Genomic DNA, 13494 nt, shown 5'->3' on the forward strand with positions numbered 1-13494 from the left:
TATTTTAGCAATTACATATACTTTTGATACTTAAGTATATTTAAAACTAAATACTTTCAGACCTTTACTCAAGTAGTATTTTACTGGTTCATTCACTTTTACTTGAGTCATTTTCTATTAAGGTACTTTTACTCAAAATGACAATAGGCTACTTTTTCTATCACTGTTGGAGTTCAATCTTTCAATGAATTCATGACCCGCTCAATTCTCCGAGTTCTAAGTGACTGCTTGCTAAATTCTTTAGGGCTATCTGACTGAAGGTGACAGACTGGCATTTGAGCTTGGCTGAAGCAGTGTAACTAAAGTAGTGGAGCTGTTTCACAATTGAAGAAATTAAACAAGTGTTTTTGGCCGTCTGCCAATCATGACGTAGTGGTGGTACAGAGAGTAGTGTATATGACCCAGTACATCACTGGGGCCGAGCTCCCTGCCAGGCCCTAAAAATTGTCAAAGACTCCAGCCACCCAAGTCACAGACTGTTATCTCTGCTACCACATGGCAAGCGGTACCGGATCACAAAGTCTGAGACCAAAAGGCTCCTGAAAAGCTTCTACCCCCAAGCCATGAGACTGCTGAACAGTTAATCAAATGGCTACCCGGAATATTTACATTCACCCCCTGTGTTTTACACTGACTATCTTTCACTGACTCTATCCACACTCCTACTCTACTCACACACTCTCACATACTGCACTTACATTCCAACACACACACACATGCATATTGACTCCACACACATGCTCACACAGACAAACTTTCACACTCTTTCACATACCCTGTTGCTACTCTGTTTATTAATCTGTCCTGATTGCCTAGTCACTTTAAACCCAACCCACATGTACATAATACATAAATGACCTCAACTACCTCGTACCCCTGCACATTGAATCGGTACCGGTACTCCTTGCACAGTATTTAGCCTCGTTATTGTTATTTTATTGCGTTACTATTAGCTTTTTTTTATTTTGCTAATTTTTCTTCCTTGTAATTAAGAGTTTCACGGTAAAGTCTACACCTGTTGTATTCGGCGCATGTGACAAATAACATTTAATTTGATGTATATGAAATATAAGAGTCACTCTGCACACTGTTCAGTCCGCTCTACAAGTAGGTTGAGCTGGAGAAATGGTTAAACTCAAACGTAACTCAACTTTCTGTGATCGGAACCCCTTTCTACTTGTTTGTGGTTCTTTTTTATTTTCAATTCTTAGAGTTGTGACTGCTTGTCGAATTATTTAGGGCTATCTGACTGAAGGTGATAGAACCACATTGGAGCTTTGTTGAAGCAGTGTAACTGAAGCAGCTGAGGAGTTTCACAATTGAAGAAATGAAACCAGTGTTTTTGGCCCCCTGTCAAACACGATGTAGCGGTGGTATGAAAGATAAGAGTCACCCTGCACACTACTCAGTTGGCTCCACAAATAGGTTGAGCTGGAGAAATGGTTACACTCAAACTCAACTCTCCCTGATCGCATCTCCTCTCTACTTGTTTGTGGTTCTTTTTTATTTTATTTTAATACCAACTGCTGTCTCAACAGCTGTATCCTACAGGCTATTGTTCATAAGTGTCCATATATTTAATAAAAATGCTACATATCGCCCAGCCTTTATGAAGTCAATATGAACTACTTACTAGAACTTAAACGTTTACGTTAGTCATTTCTGTTTCTTAGATCGCAAATGTCACAGACACGTACTTTATGTTGATAGTATTTTTTGTGACAATTTAAAAACCTATTGGCCCATATCAAATGTTTTTAACAGTTTTAAAGCATAGCTTAATCTATATATAAAAAAACCTTGCCTGAACTCATATCTAATGGTATGACTGATGCAGAAATTATTTTATTGAAGTAGCTGACATATATTTACGTTTTTATTTTTAAAATGTTATCATTTGAAATGAGCTGTTCTGAGTGCTGGCTGATGACTTCAAATGGGTGCTGGCCAGTCAAGTAATGGCGCAGACTGCTGTCCTATCTGTGTTACTGCATGTTACAGATTCCTCCCTTTAGTGAGTTGAACAGTAGGAGTCAGGTTTGGGCGCCCACAGCCTTCAATCGCTTCCCTTCAAAATAAAAATCCAGCTATAACTTTGTTTAAAGTGCTGTGGTTCATGACCTGACCTAGGTCATATGAACTATTATGATAATATTAGACAAATGATAATACATATTAAAATTGAAATATTATGATAATATTAGACAAATTATAATACATATTAAAATTGAAATATTATGATAATATTAGACAAATTATAATACATCATAAAATGGAAAGGCAGCATAAACAGACAATGTGTGTAGGTGGCTTCTCTTTAAATCGTGAACAACTCTAATCAAAAAGTTGAATGAACTCCATTTGAGTGCAATTATTAGTGGTGAACACTGTGTTCAACCACAGGTTCATAATCCCTTAATAGGCTAAATTGTCTAAATAGGCTGTAAACTCAGAGTAAGCAAATATCCCTCATGAACATTGTCTGACCTGCTAGTTTTCAAAGCAGTCCAATGTGTGTGGGTGGCATCTAAGAGTCAGCAAATATCCCTGGGTGGTGTGGTTGGTATCTTTAAATGGTGAAGAACACATTTTCTGCAGCCCAGTCACCATGATAGGCTCGGTGATGTTGTTGCTATTTTTCCTCCTGTTCTTCTTGATCAGGGTCCGCCGACCTAAAAACCTCCCCCCAGAACCCCGTCCCCTGCCCATCCTAGGCAATCTGCTACAGCTGGACCCTGTCAACCCCCTCAAAGACCTGGAAAGGGTAAGAGAACTTTACAAAAAATCCACAAACCTGGAAAAGTTTTGTTTACCCTGGGTTTATTTTTGTGTCATTCACTGTATGTTGTCAGTGATTGGCAGTTAACCCACTGTTCCTAGGCCGTCATTGAAAATAAGAATTTGTTCTTAACTGACTTGCCTGGTTAAATAAAAGTAAAAAAATAAAAATACTTTTGAATAGTTACCAGTAATTTGGTTTTGTTTGAAGTTACCCAAACTGTGTGCAGGAAGATATGGTTTTGTAGCGTCCTTACAGACCTTTAAGCTTGAACAAACAACTATGTTTTTAGAAGACTTTCAACTAAAGCATTTTAGATACTAACTTAAAATGCCATTGTGATTCATGTCAGAGCAGCAACAGCCACTAAACTGTGTTTGATCCAAAATAGGTCAGGCTCCAAAAGGTTTTATCAGGCCTAAATCAACATGCACTGTCTCCGCTTTTGAAACAACCCTCAAAAAGGTTCTTGATGGGGATTTGTTTTGTTACAGACGTTTGTTCATCCATATTAATTTAACCCAGATAGTGAGGAGTGTCAATGATACAATACAATAACTTTTCACAGGAGGTTGGTGGCACCTTAATTGGGGAGGACGGGCTCGTGGTAAATGGCTGGAGCGGAATAGGTGGTATGGTATCAAATTCATCATTCCATTCGCTCTGTTCCAGCCATTATTATGTGATGTCCTCCTCTGGAACTCAGTAGTTGCTTGCTATGGTTTAGTTTCGTCTTCAGATGTGTCTGACTTGTCACACAACTTACTGTTCAGCTTGGGAACTCTCTCTCCCTCTCTCTACCTCTGTGTTTCAGCTGAAGAGGCGCTATGGTAACGTGTTCTGTCTGTACATCGGATCACGACCTGTCGTGGTACTGAATGGCCTTGAGGCGGTTTGTGATGCACTGGTGACATGCACAGCTGAATTTTCAGGACGACCAAACCATCTCATGATCAGCGACATCACAGAATGCACAGGTACTGTGTTTTTAACCCCTAGTGTCCCCTAGGCTGGTCCTGGGTCAGCTTTATAATTTGTGATATAATTGTATTGGTGTAGGTAGAAGTAGAGGTGACCTTAAATCAGTTTATATAATGCAGAGCACAAACACACACCTCAAAGCTAATCGCTAAGCTAAGGACCCTGGGACTAAACATCTCCCTTTGCAACTGGATCAGTGACTTCCTGGTGGGCCGCCCCTAGGTGGTAAGAGTAGGCAACAACACATCTGTCATGCTGACTCTCAACATGGGGGCCCCTCAGGGGTGCGTGCTTAGTCCCCTCCTGTACTCCCTGTTCACCCACGACTGCGTGGCCATGCACGACACCACCATGATTAAGTTTGTCGACGACACAACGGTGGTAGGCCTGATCACCGACAACAATGAGACAGCCTACAGGGAGGAGGTCAGAGACCTGGAAGTGTGGTGCCAGGGCAATAACCTCTCCCTCAACGTGAGCAAATCAAAATAGTTGACCGTGGACTACATGAAATGGGGGGCCGAGCACGCCCCCATTTACATCGAAGGGGCTGTAGTGGAGCTGGTTGATAGCTTCAAGTTCCTTGGCGTCCACATCATTAACGAACTATCATGGTCCAAAACACCAAGACAGTCGTGAAGAGGGCACGACAATGCCAATTCCCCCTCACGATACTGAAAACATTTGGCATAGGTCCTCATATCCTCAAAACGTTCTACAGCACACCATCGAGATTATCCTGACTGGTTGCATCACCGCTTGGTATGGCTGCTCGGCATCCGTCCGCAAGGCGCTACAGAGGTTAGTGCGCATGGCCCAGTACATCACTGAGGCCAATCTTCCTGCCATTCAGGACCTCTATATCAGTTGGTGTCAGAGGAAGGCCCTAAAAATTGTCCAAGACTCCAGGCACCCTAGTCATAGCCTGTTCTCTCTGCTACCACACGCAATCGGTACCGGAGTGCCAAGTTGGCTACCTGGACTATTTGCATTGAGCCCATTTTTTTATGCCACTCGCTATTAATTATCTATGCATATAGTCACTTTAACCTTACCTACATGTACATATTACCTCAATATACCTCGACTAACCTGTACCACCGCACATTGACTCGGTACCGGTAACCCGTAGTTATAGTCTCGTTATTGTTATTTTATTATTACTTTATACATTTGTATTTTTAGCAAATATTTTCTTACTTGAAAAAAATGGATTGTTGTAAGTAAGCATTTCACGGTATGACAACTGATACTGTTACGTAACTAGCCCACTAATTTTGCTACACTCGTTATGTGTAGGTGTCCTACGCCTAGCTAAATGGTCTCTAACCTGATTTCATGTGTGCATTGTCTGTGAAAATTAAAATTATGCGGACCAGGTGTTGAATGCATGTGCCCGAGGAGACAGCCGAGTTCAGGGCCAGCTCCGTCTTGACCTCTTGAGTCTGCCCAAGCGGATTATCAGTTGTTGTTCAAGGTGGTGACCAAAATACATATAAGCAAAAATAAACTACCAAAATACATGTCCAAAAATAAAGAGGTTAACTAAAACAAAACAAAGATTAGCAGGCTGAGAAGCTCCGTAGCCACCTCTCTCTCACGGATTGACTATCCCCTTGAATGCCTGCACTGTTGTGCTTGGGACCCGGTTGCTGCTGCCCCCTAGGGATGAGGTGTGGAAGTGGTAGTGTGTACTGTATGTACGACCACTAAACTACTCCCCATATCATAACAATATGTTGCCACTGGTGACCTCAGAACCCTAACATAAAAACCACACCGCTCGTGTGTTTCAAAAGAAATGTAAACATACATGTTATTCAATCATTACACCCACACTGCTCGCACGTGTCAACGAGCATCTGTGTAGCTGTCACGTTCTGACCTTAGTTCCTTTGTTTTGTCTTTGTTTTAGTATGGTCAGGGGGTAAGTTGGGGTGGGCAGTCTATGTTCTTTTTTCTATAATTTGGGATTTCTGTGTTTGGCCTGGTATGGTTCTCAATCATAGGCAGCTGTCAATCGTTGTCCCTGATTGAGAATCATACTTAGGTAGCCTGGTTTCACCTTTGAGTTGTGGGTGCTTATTTTCTGTTCTGTGTTTTGATTTACCGTTCAGGACTGTTCGTTTTTGTCATTTTATTGTTTTTGTTCAAGTGTTCAGTATTCGTATTAAATACAATATGGACACCTACCACGCTGCGCATTGGTCTGACATTTCTTACTCCTTATCTGAGGAGGACAAAGACAAGCGTTACAGTAGCCAGGCGCTGTAATAGAACTTGGTTCTATTTGTGATGCTTGAAGCGCTGCAAGTTCCGCCTCTCCCATCTCCTAATTGTTTTTTAGGAGCATTAACCCACATGGGTGATTGAAAGATGAACTAAGGTCCACACTTCAGTCCTGTTAGTGGTGGTAATGCACCTTAAAGCTGGTTGCCAACTGCCATATAAAGTCCAAAGAAAGGGAAGAAGATTGAAGAAGGAGAGATTACTAGAAACAAACTCGGGTTAAACTTTTTATCTGTGGATTAATTGTCGGAGTAGTGGACCTTGTGCATTTCAGGTAAAATAACAACCAAATGATTATATCCAAGGACAAATTAACTAGCAACAGCAAGCTAGTTAGCTAAATTGCCATAAATGTTCAATGCTTTTCGACCTGTCCCCAAATTAATGTCGTTGGTTCAGAGTTTGTTTTGATATTTCAACTTGCGTGTCCTGATCGCGTCTGGTATGGGTGGAGAAAATCAACATGCGGGTGATGGAGCATATGGACCCATGGGCTAGAGGGAGTGATGTCATGATGGGTACAGAATGTAGGTTATACCTGAGATCATCTGTAAAACCTCTCAATTTCTTAGTCATATGAGTACACCGCCTTCTCCAGTTCTCACCCTAACTATACTTTCCTCTTCGGTTCCAGGGCACGATGGTGATCCCTAACCTGTCCTCTGTGCTCCATGAAGAGGGCCAGTGGAAGTTCCCTCAGGAGTTCAGCCCTGACAACTTCCTCAACGAGGACGGCAAGTTTGTGAAACCAGAGGCCTTTCTGACATTCTCAGCAGGTACAGAGAGAGAGGTAGAGCTAGAGGGAGATAGAGAGGATGCATAGAGACTGAACAAGAGTTCATGTTGATAAGATATATAAGAGTGTGGACGGTGCATTCGGAAATTATTCAGACCCCTTGTTTTTTTCCAACATTTTGTTACGTTACAGCCTTATTCTAAAATGTGTTAAAAAGTTTTTTTCCATTCATCAATCTACACACAATACCCCATAATGAAAAAGCAAAAACATGTTTTTAGAAATGTTTGCAAATGTTGTAAAAATAAAAAACTGAAATAACCCATTTACATAAGTATTCAGACCCTTTACTCAGTACTTTGTCGAAGCACCTTTGGCAGCGATGACAGCCTCGAGTCTAATTGGGTATGACGCTACAAGCTTGGCACACCTGTATTTGGGGAGTTTATCCCATTCCTCTCTGCGGATCCTCTCAAGCTCTGTTAGGTTGGATGGGGAGCATTGCTGCACAGCTATTTTCAGGTCTCTCCAAAGATGTTTTATAGGGTTCAAGTCTGAGCTCTGGCTGGGCCACTCAAGGACATTCAGAGGCTTGTCCCGAAGCCACTCCTACGTTGTCTTGGCTGTGTGCTTAGGGTTGTTGTACTGTTGGAAGATTAACCTTCGCCCCCATTCCGAGGTCCTGAGTGCTCTGGAGCAGGTTTTCATCAAGGATCGCTCTCTACTTTGCTCTTTTCCTCGATCCTGACTAGTCAAAAATGACTGGAAAAAAATTATGCTGCCACCACAATGCTTCTCCGTAGGGATGGTGCTAGGATTTCTCCAGATGTGATGCTTGGCATTCAAGCCAAAGAGTTCAATATTGGTTTCATCAGACCAGAGAATCTTATTTCTCATGGTCTGAGAGTCTTTAGATGCCTTTTGGAAAACTCCAAGCGGGCTGTCATGTGCCTTTTACTGAGGAGTAGTTTCTGTCGGGCCACTCTACCATAAAAGCCTGACTGGTGGAGTGCTGCAGAGATGGTTGTCCTTATGGAAGTTTCTCCCATCTCCACAGAGGAACTCTAGAGCGCTGTCAGAGTGACCATCGGCTTCTTGGCCACCTCCCTGACCAACGTCCTTCGCCGATTGCTCAGTTTGGCCTGGCGGCCAGCTCTGGGAAGAGTTTTGGTGATTCCAAACATCTTCCATTTAAGAATGATGGAGGCCACTGTATTATTGGTGACCTTCAACGCTGCAGAAATGTTCCCCAGATCGGTTCCTCAACACAATCCTGTCTCGGAGCTCTACGGATGTCAAGTTCGTCATAGTGAGGAGACCAAGGCGCAGCGTAATTTGAATATATTCTTCTTTATTTAAACGAAGAACACTAAACAAAAAACATAAATAACAAAACGAACGTGACGCTATAAACACGCGTGCTGACATGCACCTACACATATACAATAACCCACAAAACCAAAATGGAAAATGGCAACCTAAATAGGATCCCCAATCAGAGACAATGATAAACAGCTGCCTCTGATTGGCCACCATAGACCTACATTTACCTAGACAAACCAAAACCCCATAGATATACAAAAAACCCTAGACAAGACAAAAACACACATACCACCCTCGTCACACCCTGACCTAACCAAAACAATAAAGAAAACAAAGATAACTCAGGTCAGGGCGTGACAACGGACAATTCCTTCGACCTCATGGATTGGTTTTTGCTCTGACCAGCACTTTCAGCTGGTCAGGTGTTTGCCTTTTCCAAATCATGTCCAATCAATTGAATTTACCACAGGTGGACTCAAATCAAGCTGTAGAAACATCTCAAGGATGATCAATGGAAACAGGATGTACCTGAGCTCAATTTCGAGACTCATAGCAAAGGGTCTGAATACTTATGTAAATAAGGTATTTCTGTTTTTTATGTTTATTAAATTAGCAAACATTTCGAAAAGCCTGTTTTCGCTTTGTCACTCTGGGCTATTGTGGATAGATTGCTGAGAATGTTTTTTTTTAGAATAAGGCTGTAACGTAAAAAAATGTGGGAAAAGTCAAGGGGCCTGAATACTTTCCGAAGGCACTGTACATGTAGAAACGGCTTGTCCACCATGTTTACTACAGCATGTGTATGAAGGTGTCGTCAACATAAATAACTGTGTTTGTGTTCCACAGGCTCTCGTGTATGCCTGGGAGAAGGGTTAGCGCGCACGGAGCTCCTTCTGATACTGGTAACCTTGCTTCGACATGTGCAATTTGTCTCGCCTGAACAAGAAGGTGCGCCTGACTTCCGCCAGATTTTTGGCATTGCACAGGCGCAAAAATCCTACCGCCTGGGAGTGCGTCTGAGAAGCAGCCTGTGATGGTGAACTACCGACAGTTTTCACTGAGCGGCAATATCACTAAAGCAGCACATTAAATAATGCCATACCCTCAATTGAGTGCCTTATAGTTTTTAATAACACATTTTGTGATCTGTGATGGACAGTCGAAATCAAATGACCTATTTTCATGCTAAATAAATTAACCTCCTCAACAGGTAAACATCACATAACATGTAAAATGAGGTGAATGAATGCAGCCAGTCCAGAAATAAATTGGATAGTGATTTTTGTGTTTCCTCTTCTCCCAACCATGACTCTTCAAACCACATTCCATACAGACACAGTAAACAGACCCACGATGCAAACATTTCGAATGAAACTAGAGAATATAATTAAATGTAAAAATCCTAAAAACAACACTCTAACAAAATAACCATTTAAGTATTTGTATTTATTTATTTTATTAATTTTAAAAGAAAATGCTAATAGCCCTCTGAACATACAGAATATTAGCTGACTGTAGAAACAGTATATACAACGGTGTGTAAAAATACTTTTTAAGGGCTAGATCAAACTATATGAATACATTTTTGTTTTTTCAAAGCACAAGTACAGTAGCTATTCACGTTTTATTTTTGATATTAAGCTTTATTTAACCGGAGTCACATTGAGATAAAACTCTTCTACAAATCAAATGTTATTAGTCACATGCACCGAATACAACAGGTGTAGTAGACCTTTCAGTAAAATGCTTACTTACGGGCCCTAACCAACAATGCAGTTTTAAAAATACGGATGAGAATAAGAAATAAAAGTAACAAATAATTAAAGAGCAGCAGCAAAATAACAATAGGCAGACTATATACAGGGGGTACGGCCGGGTACGGAGTCAGTGTGCGAGGGCACGGGTTATTTGAGGTAATATGTACAAGAGAGCTTTGCATAAATGTACAAATAAAACTCAATACACAAATAAAACACAACAGCACTCTAAAACCCACTATAATTAAATACATAATACGCAACATTACATTAACAGTGCCTTGCGAAAGTATTCGGCCCCCTTGAACTTTGCGACCTTTTGCCACATTTCAGGCTTCAAACATAAAGATATAAAACTGTATTTTTTTGTGAAGAATCAACAACAAGTGGGACACAATCATGAAGTGGAACGACATTTATTGGATATTTCAAACTTTTTTAACAAATCAAAAACTGAAAAATTGGGCGTGCAAAATGATTCAGCCCCTTCACTTCCAGTGCAGCAAACTCTCTCCAGAAGTTCAGTGAGGATCTCTGAATGATCCAATGTTGACCTAAATGACTAATGATGATAAATACAATCCACCTGTGTGTAATCAAGTCTCCGTATAAATGCACCTGCACTGTGATAGTCTCAGAGGTCCGTCAAAAGCGCAGAGAGCATCATGAAGAACAAGGAACACACCAGGCAGGTCCGATATACTGTGAAGAAGTTTAAAGCCGGATTTGGATACAAAAATATTTCCCAAGCTTTAAACATCCCAAGGAGCACTGTGCAAGCGATAATATTGAAATGGAAGGAGTATCAGACCACTGCAAATCTACCAAGACCTGGCTAAGAAAAGCAATCGAATTCTGTAACATAAAAGTCTCCAATCAATAATTAAAAATTCCTGAAAGGCACCAGAACATCTCATTGCAAGGCATTTTGTGTATTGGTCAACACATAAGGGCAAAAAAACTAGAAGCATATTTTCCCAATTCTGTGGAGACCAACGGAATCTCCAGAGTTATCCATCCCTGAGAACGGGCTTGGTCATTTGTACGTCTAAAATGAATCAATAATGTAATGTAATGTACAGAGAACGTTTCTGCAAGACTAAATAAATAAAATAGAGTGCAATTCTCTTCTTACAGACAGAGGTCCATCCCACATGTTTGTACAGAATATAATAATGAGTCCTAAAACCATCCCCAGTGATAAAACGGATTGCTGAATGGAATACTGACTCCAATTGTTTCAAACCAGAGGCCGCCGCTTGCATATAAATAATGTGACCATAGTCACCATTACAGGGAGAAGCGTTGTTTGAACATTCTTCCTTCTATCTAAAACTGAGGCAGGATTTGTTTCTATATAAAAACAATCGTAATTCTCAGCTTCTTTGTCAAGTTTTCAATGTGTTTCAAAAGACAACTTGGCATCAAGCCAGATACCCAAATACTTATAGTGAGAAACGTTCTCATTTTGGGCTCAATTTGGAGTGAAAATACGCAAGTCCTCAGGGTCAACATTATGGGCTGGCTGTGAAATACATTATGTACATGTATGCGCGAATTGAATGTGAGATTGGGCTGCGCTTAGAGAAGTGCTTCCATAAACCAATTATTGTATTAGTTCTACCGTCAACTTTAATCACCTTATCCCAGTGTTAATCAGCCCACACATACTAGAGACAACAACCCTGTTGACAATACCCAATCCATCCATTTGTCGGTGTGTATCGGAAGAATAATCATCCTTTACGTTTTTATATTGAGATTCATTTTTAATGTAAAAGGGTAACAGCAATTGTTTTATGATCGTATATGCCTATTCCAAAAGAGAACCTAAGCCGGTTTTTAATTATATAATCCTTTATCCTAGCCCTATAATACATATTCAGATTTATTAGGTGATATCTTAAAAGCTAATCATTCCGATTCACATCGGCGAACAAGGGCCGCAATATATAACGGCTTTTAAGTCATAATATACCCGACCTTTACAATTAGAACATATCGTATTAAACTAAAAAAAACGACCTTGGTTTTTCTAATGTACAATCTTCAAATTAAAAACATTTAAAAAATCATACAGTAGCCTCTCTGTAGTGCCTTTTAGGGAGTCCACTGTAGTTTTCAATATTTTATTTTCCGCTCGTATTTCTTCCATCCTTTTGACTGTGATCCAGTCCTGTTTTTAAGGCCTCAACCTCCCCCAGTAGCCCAGGCAATAGATCACGTTTTTTGAACTGCTCATTCATGCTTGTAAGCATTGCTCTATCTTCTGGAGACATAGTTATAAAAACGTCCCCCTCCAATGTTACGTTTGGAATTTTAGACGGCGGCTTTCCTCCCGTTTCACTCGCAGAACTCAAAGAAAGGTCTTGTCTGGTTCGCTTCGATGTATCCGTTTCTTTCTCGAGCATTTCAAAACGATGATCAATAAATCGTTCCAGATTCTCTATATTATCCAGAATGTTTGTATCGTAGTTATCAGCTAATTCTATTTTTTGTGTGATTAATTCATGGGACAAGCCTTGCCATACCACGCTGTCACGTCATCACCTCTACTAGTCCATTTTTGGCAAAAGGCTGCGAACGTTTAGGTGCATGAATTTCTAACCTTTTTAGGGGTTTGAAATCACCTGGGGTGTCAATAAAAGCCGTATCATTACCTGCCAATCTATTATTCATAACCACAGGCTGCATAGCAATGGGAATTACATTGTCAAAATTGACCCCAATCCTCCCTACATATTGTTTATCTATCACTGCTTGCTGGGGGCGTTGAGACGTAATAGTGATTACCCGTGATTTGTAAAAGTGTCAATTTCTTAGAGCTGCCTTGTAGTGATTAGATAGTGTCCACGCGCCAAGGTGATTTCGGTGACTTCCATCATCCCTGAAAAATATTTTGTTGTTGCCAAAAGGTATCAGACATTCATGGAGTGCTAGCAGTCTGCTGAATCTGCCACTTCTATGACCCAGTGGAGGAAGGCCAGAGATGAACGGACACTCAGTCTATCAGCTTGGTCTATAAAGGTCTATAAAATATTTTTTTATGATGCTCTGATCTGGCCAACTAAATGTAATTTGATCTTAACATACATAAGGTAGGCTGTCATTGTAAATAAAAATGTGTTCTTAACTGACTTGCCTAGTTAAATAAAGGTTAAATTAAAAAATATATACAAAAAATAAGACAATACTTGTGCATAAGTGAGAGTACTTTTACATGATTTATCCAATCGTTTTACACTACCAAGTTATCAAGAAACATACAATGTTACAAGTCATCCTCAATGTTTTACAAAATAAAATGCATTATTATTCCCATATAATTATTACAGAGAATCAGACAAATTATGCTACCCTCTGCATATTAGCTATATCTGGAAATGTACACATTTTGTGCTGTTGTAGGAAGCGATCACTCCCCTATTGCTGACTACAAATGATCTATAACTGGGCTTACAACTCACTAACTAGCAAAGGATATGAGCAAAATGTGCACACTTGGCTACATACAGCTCTCGCTTTGATCTCAAAACAAGTGCACCTACTCACGACCGCTCATGCTGTAAACACAGTCCAGCTCAAAGTAAATGGCACAGATCCATATGTGGCACTGCTCTATTTGCAAA

At 40.5% G+C, this 13494-nt stretch overlaps 1 protein-coding gene and 1 long non-coding RNA gene across 4 annotated transcripts; one reads left to right on the plus strand and one right to left on the minus strand.

The window, feature by feature from the left end:
* Window positions 1–1818: 1818 nt before the first annotated feature.
* Window positions 1819–2613, minus strand: LOC118944416. The gene is made up of 2 exons (XR_005039691.1): window positions 2488–2613; window positions 1819–2068 (listed from the first exon to the last, which is right to left on the minus strand). It is a non-coding gene; the product is annotated as an uncharacterized LOC118944416 (long non-coding RNA).
* Window positions 2493–9385, plus strand: LOC110506235 (cytochrome P450 2D9-like). 3 transcript variants are annotated; one of them, XR_005039690.1, is made up of 5 exons: window positions 2619–2764; window positions 3348–3411; window positions 3594–3756; window positions 6684–6825; window positions 8955–9385. XR_005039690.1 is itself a non-coding variant. In XM_036963593.1 (4 exons), the coding sequence occupies exons 3-4, from the start codon at window positions 6690–6692 to the stop codon at window positions 9140–9142; spliced, it is 324 nt and encodes a 107-aa protein (XP_036819488.1). In that variant the 5' UTR covers window positions 2625–2764; window positions 3594–3756; window positions 6684–6689; the 3' UTR covers window positions 9143–9385. The 3 variants fall into 3 exon arrangements, 2 of the variants coding, with proteins under 2 accessions (XP_036819487.1, XP_036819488.1); XM_036963593.1 differs by lacking the exon at window positions 3348–3411 and having other exon boundaries at window positions 2625–2764; XM_036963592.1 differs by lacking the exons at window positions 3348–3411; window positions 6684–6825 and having other exon boundaries at window positions 2493–2764.
* Window positions 9386–13494: the final 4109 nt, after the last annotated feature.

This window comes from Oncorhynchus mykiss, chromosome 26 (genome assembly GCF_013265735.2).
Source record: "Oncorhynchus mykiss isolate Arlee chromosome 26, USDA_OmykA_1.1, whole genome shotgun sequence".
Classification (NCBI taxonomy): Eukaryota; Metazoa; Chordata; class Actinopteri; order Salmoniformes; family Salmonidae; genus Oncorhynchus; species Oncorhynchus mykiss.